The sequence below is a fragment of the Hydra vulgaris genome, chromosome 13, assembly GCF_038396675.1.
Source record: "Hydra vulgaris chromosome 13, alternate assembly HydraT2T_AEP".
NCBI lineage: Eukaryota > Metazoa > Cnidaria > Hydrozoa > Anthoathecata > Hydridae > Hydra > Hydra vulgaris.
This window is the reverse complement of record NC_088932.1, coordinates 53685182-53691966: the sequence shown is the minus strand read 5'-3', so window position 1 is coordinate 53691966 and position 6785 is coordinate 53685182. Positions and strand designations below refer to the sequence as shown.

Genomic DNA, 6785 nt, shown 5'->3' with positions numbered 1-6785 from the left:
ATATAAATATATATATATATATATATATATATATATATATATATATATATATATATATATATATATATATATATATATATATATTTACATATATATATATATATATATATATATATATATATATATATATATATATATATATATATATATATATTATATATATATATATATATATATATATATATATATATATATATATATATATATATATATATATATATATATATATATATGTATTTCCAAATTATGTAGTAGATGTTTTTCAACTGTTGCACAAGGACATTTACACAACTGCTTTTCTTTATCTGCAGTAGAGAACCTGATCTTATTAGAATTAAGTCTAGGAAATTTGCAAGCAGAGCAAGTTGCATCTGGTATAACAAAAGTAAAAATGAAGACTGACAAAATTGCAAATGGGGAACAACTTATTTTGTCTTCTGGCGGAAACCCATTGACGATTACAGTTGGATGTCCTGATAACAAAGCAAAGAGAAGGTGCATATATACTGTTGAGTACATATTTATCAAATGAGAAAATATTATTATTTTTTTCATTTATATATAGGTCAGTAAAACAAGTATCTCTTCAGATGATTAAGGAACTTCAAATAGTGTTAGAACTTTCTCTGAATAAAACAGGGGTATTGATATCTACTCTTCGAAAAGGAATGGGAAGTAAGTCAGCAGTAGAAAACAGCATTTTTGAAAAATGAGTGACCTAGAAGAGTTTTTATCTCATTTTTATCAAGTAGAAAAGGTAGCACTAATATATTTTTTAGTATTAAAAATTAATTATATCGTTTAAAATTTTTTTTTACTTATTGTTATTTTTCAGGTCAACTTCCTTGATAGTACTGATGGTACTACTATAAAAGACCTTGTTTTTGTTCAAAACACATCTAGTTTTATTCTAGATTTAATAAATCAACGTAGTCTTGATCCCCAATCAGCTTTTGTTCATATTTCTATGGATGGAGGAGGTGGTTTCATGAAAGTCATTGTAAATGTTTTTGATATTAATGAAAATACTACTTCAAATTTATACTTAAATAGTGGTGTACAACGCTGTCAAATCCTCTCCATAGTTGGAGATGTGCAAGAATCAAACTTCAATTTAAGAATAATTTTAGAGAAACTAAATTTACAAGATGTTAAGTTTTCAGCAGCTTTTGATTTGAAATGTGCTAATGCAGTTTTTGGAATTTCAAGCCATGCAGGAAAAAAAGCTTGTCTTTGGTGTGAAGGAGACTCAAGTGAAGTTTGTGGTAAACTGCGAACGTTTGGAAGCCTTGACTATTGGTATCAAAGATACACTGTAGAAAATAGTTCAAGGAAATCCAATATGAAACATTTTATGAATGTGATATATCCAAGAATTCTCTACATCGATGAAGATCCAGAAACACTAATCCAACATTTAGTACCTTCACCTGAATTACATATCCTGATAGGAATAGTAACTACACTGGGATGTTTATTAATGGATCTTTGGCCAGGATTTGATAATTTTTTGAAAAATAATGGTGTACTACAGAAAGGATATCAAGGTAGAGGTTGGGATGGGAATAATTCAAACCAGATACTTAAGTATGTTGATGAGTTGAAAAAAGTTGTTTTGTATGAATATCCTGATCTTGTGCCAATTCTCCAGTGTTTAAAAGATTTTAAGGTTGTAAAAGATTCTTGTTTCGGTAGAACAGTTGAGCTTGAGTATCAGCAGGCCATTCTAAAATTTAAGAACTCCTTTTTATCTGCTCAGGAAATTGCTGGCATACTTGGGAAAAAACTTTCAATTAGTTGGAAAGTACATATACTCTTATGTCATGTGCAACCTTTTGTTGAATACCACAATTGTGGCTTATCTAAGTTTGCTGAACAATGCGGAGAATCAATTCATTCAAAATTCAAACCAACATGGAACAGGTTCAAGCGAAAAGTTGCAAACAAAGAATATGGCGAAAGACTTCTCTCTTCTGTGATTGACTTTAACGGAAGAAGAGTTAGTTATGTTTAGTTGGTTTATGTTCCATATATCAGTAATATTTGTAAATATTAGTCGTTTTATTGTTTTAAATTTTATTCAATTTATCTAAATAAATTAAAGAAAAAAGATTGATAAATAAAAAATAAACTAAAAAAGTAAAAGAGTTTTATATTTTTTATTAGATCCTGGGGGCGCTGTATCTGACTAATGAAATATAATAATTTTAAAATAATTTTGCAAATATAAACTTCTAAACTAAATGCAGGGAGAAAAAAAAATTATAATTGAAAAAAAAAATCTTAAATGGGTTTGGGGCCCCTCAATCTTCCCTTTTGCCCCATTTGGGACCCTTAGCACTTGGTTTAGATTTTAAAAACAACTTTTTCTATTATTATAAAATAAATACTCTTAAATAAAAAAGTTTTGTTTAATTGACACGACATAAAACCTGGCGGTCTCTCTGGTCCACTGTGATTATTTTTATGAAATATGTTTCATCAGCTATAAAATTAAAAAAAAAAAAATTTAAATGTAAAGTGACAAATAAATAAAAAATTGTATAACATTCACATTTTAATATTCAAGATAAAGTCTTAAAAATAGTTTTTTAATCAAATAATAAAAAAATATTTTTTAAAAATGGCTGCCAGTTTTCTGAAAATTAGTCAAAAAGTCACATAGAAACATCAGAGATAAACTCATACTTATCTTTTAATTCATTTATGAAAAAATTCCGCAAATGGTCCTTAGTGTATTAGGTCCATATTTAGTTAGAGATTTTAAAGTTAATTCATTATTTTAGGTTTTAAGACTTTTTGAAAATCAAAAATATCAATTTTTACAAGAAAAAATAAGATATCTCAAGATTTATTTATTAATTTTCAAAATCTCTAGCTAAAAAGAAAGATATTAATGCAAGTATCAATTTCAAATATAAAACTGTGTGTATAGAAGAGGTAAAATAGTGGTTTATTGAGCATCCTTTTGTAGACTTATTTATTATGATTAAAATAATACGAAGAATATGTAAAAATACATATATTCTTCCATAAACAAAAAATACAACTCCTATTTCAACACATTAAAACATTCAGCTTTTTACTAATTAAGCCATGATCCTTGATTACTTAACTGCATGCTTTAATGTAGACTGAACCAGACATAAAAAATATTCCAGTCTACACGACATTTAGTTTTACTGGTCGCGCGAACAATACGCGATGAAAGATTTTGGCCTAAAATTAACGCTGTGTTCTGTTGGCAGATTTTAATAAGTTAATATGCTTAAACGTGTGACCATGGGGCGTAACTAAGAAAAAAAGGTAAAAAGTTTCAAAAACCGCCAGTTAGTCAGAAATTTGACACATTGAAAAGAGAATTTATTTAAAAACTTTTAAAACAATTTATGCAAAAAATTAGACCAAAATCTTCAAAAAAAAAATTTTTTTTTACCGATAAATTTACCTTGAGCGATTTGTTTTTCATTTTAAAGTAGATTAATACGAGTAAAATATGTTAATAAAAAAATTTCTCACAATAGTCCCCCCCCTTTCCCAATTTAAAGTAGATTAATACAAGTAAAGTATGTTAATAAAAAAATTTCTCACAATAGTCCCCCACCTTTCCCAGCCACCCCCCTCCCCTCCTTCCTCCAAAAAATAAATAGATAAAAAATCAAATACCATGCGTTTTTATGGAATTGCAAGCCAAAAATATAAAAATTCTGTTTTAATATGCGAAATATATTTATTTTGTATTATTTCCAACAAGGGTTTCCAAAAAACTCCATTTATAAAAAAACCGCGGTTAACCGTGGTTTTCGGTTTTTCTTGCTAAATTATAAAACTCATTTAATTTTACTTTGCATTGTTTATTAAAAAAGATATTTAAACATAGTGTTCTGACATTTTGTTTATATTTCGAAATAAAATTTATAATGACTTATTTTTATTGTAAAAAATTTTTAAGAAAAACTAAAGATTTTAACGATTCATCAGATAATCTTGATCTGATTTTTGCGCAGAAACTAGTGCAGCTCGAAAAAATTCGTTTGACATCTGTTGATGTGGGCTTTATAAAAAGAATCGAATTGTAAATTTTTTAAAGATTTTTTGTTCTTTTGCCCGTATTTCGGTACATCAAAAACTCTTGTTTAAGCCATTTGGATTGATCAGTAGATTTGGGCAAGTGTGTGATGATATCTTTATTGAGAAGTACGTTTAATTCATCCTTAAGAAAAGCAGCTAAATAAAGCTATAAAACAACTGAAGGATCTTTTAGTCACCTTAACAAGTGCATAACATTTCTGTTACTTCTTTCATTGACGCGCTTTTTCAACTTTAAATGCAATAAAGATGCGATTTCCTTATTCATAAAAAATACTTTTGCAAGCATGAATTCAAGAACATCATCTGCTGTCAATAACGTTGCATCTTCTCTGCAATGGAATTCCACTGCTAGTTTTGCTGGCTCTAATGAAAATGCGGCATGTAATGAAGCTAATGACTCAAAATCTAGCTTATTGATTACAACAAGAGCATTTAATTCAGTGCGTCATGGTTTTTAACCATGGCGCAGCCATTGAAAAAAGTGAATTCAAACGATGACAAACATCAAGATGCAGTTCATTTCTTTACCAAATTGATCAGTAACTTTCATCTGAAAAATTTGATTACGAATTGATGAATTTCACTACTTTTCGTGCATTGATAAAAATCTCAGGGTAATCAACATTAATCTTATTGTTTACTGATTCAAAACTAAAATTATCATCGTAAGTTCCATGCTTATCCTTTTCTGAATCACCGTCCGTTTTCTTGAGAATTGGTACGTTTGTGTCTTTATTTTTTTTGCATGACGTATTGCATACATCAAGATGAATTGCATGATTAAAGCAAAACTGATCAACAATGTCCGTTAATTGCATAAGCTTCTTGTGGATTGCTGCATCATCTTGAGTAGAACCTATTGCATCTCTTTCCATACAGACGTCAATGAATTCAAATGATCCTTATTATATTTTGTTAAGTATTCAGCTGGACAGAAACCAAAAGGCCAGTTTTATAGATTTTTTTACATTCGCTTTCATGCAGGTTAACACCAATGTACCTTCTGTTTTCATAGATGTGTATACATCATGCGTTAAGCTGAATTTATTTTCCATTTAATTTTTTTTGATAATTTCTTGTTTCATTACATCCTTTTTATCAGAAAAATATTGATGGATTATATTCACCACAGTTGTTGAACTTTTAGCAAGATGATTTCCTCTTTATTGAATCGATAAACAAATAAGTTTGTTGTTAGTTATTGGATTAACCAAAACACTATCTGTAGCTAGATCAGCTGCAACTTCTTTAAGACTTGTTTTTTGTAAATAACAGTTCATGGTTTTAAATCTTTTTTCCGGTGGTGGATTTGAACTACTGCTTGGTTCTCCAGTCATAGGACTATTGATAGTAATTTCATGACGCAAAATATGATTCCGCAAAGAAGTTGTAGGTCCACCGGAGCATGTAACAACAGAACCGCATCTATTACAGATGCCTTCAACATCTTTTGAGTTTGGAATTTTACGCCGGGCAGCAAGTTTCCAAACTGATGACATGATTTATCTGGAAGATAAGTATACTTTCAAAAAATTAAATAATTGATAGAAACATTATCGTGAATAATTTTATTACACTCCTATATGTTATTATCTTATTGAACCAAAATATAATCTAAATATATCTGTATGTTTTTCTAAGGAATAAAAATTTTTAATATAAAGAATAGACCATCCTATTCGAGTATTCGAATATTTTTTATTTATTATTTTCGAATATATTTGCGTATTTTGTTCGATATTTTAACTTTTTTTTTTGAATACTTGTATAATTTTGAAAATGAAAAGACATGTTAAGTTTTCCAGCAAAATACAATCTAAATAATAAAATAAAAATTAAATTACTTAAAAATTTGATTTTTTATAACTTTCTATAATAAATAAACATTCCAAAGACATTGTACGAAAAAACCGCTAAAACCGTTTTTGAAAACCGACGGTTTTCATTTATATCAGCGGTTTTCGTTTAAAACCGGTTGGAAACACTAATTTCCAACAGTATTTTGATAGGAGATGCTGCTTATCATTTCGTAAATGAAACGGTTTTACTAAACTTAATAATTATTTTTAATAGCTTTTACACTAATTACTGTTTTATTATTGTTATAACTATTATTATATATTTGCCGTACATTAATATTTACAATAAAATAAATCTTGTTAATAAATAAAAAAACTGGAGCAAGTAGAAGACATAAACTTATCACCGAGTACCACTTTTGTATCACCGAGTACCACTTTTGGTGCTCCAAAATTGTCAGTTAATATACATGAATAAAAAGTAGTTAAGTACATAATTAGAATTTCAAACACGCTTATTGACACGTTTTGAAATATAATGCAATATATTTAAGATTAACAAACAACTTAAAAGTATGGCAGTTTTTCAAGAAAAAACTAAATTTGATTTAATTAAATTTGCATCAAAAGAGAAAGTAGTAGAAAGTTGCTATCAGTGTCAATTACTATTTTTTAGATAACTTAGATCATTTATGTCTTTACTTTAAAAGAGATATTTTAAATCAAAGTCTTTTTGTAATAAGAGACTCTTAGATTCTTCCTGAGCTGTTCCAAAGAGATTTTTTGAACATTATTCTTTTTTGCAATAAATTTAAAAAAATGTTTTCATATAAACGGTATTGGATTTGGTAAGAGCTAAGTTTCAAGTTAGTTCTAGGACCAAAAAAGTTATTA

At 27.8% G+C, this 6785-nt stretch overlaps 1 protein-coding gene across 1 annotated transcript; it reads left to right on the top strand.

Moving 5' to 3' along the window:
* The first annotated feature begins 252 nt into the window (after positions 1-252).
* LOC136090170 (uncharacterized) lies at positions 253-2155 on the top strand. Its single transcript, XM_065816325.1, has 3 exons — positions 253-495; positions 566-757; positions 836-2155. The coding sequence occupies exons 2-3, from the start codon at positions 710-712 to the stop codon at positions 2012-2014; spliced, it is 1227 nt and encodes a 408-aa protein (XP_065672397.1). The 5' UTR covers positions 253-495; positions 566-709; the 3' UTR covers positions 2015-2155.
* The last annotated feature ends 4630 nt before the right edge of the window (positions 2156-6785 follow it).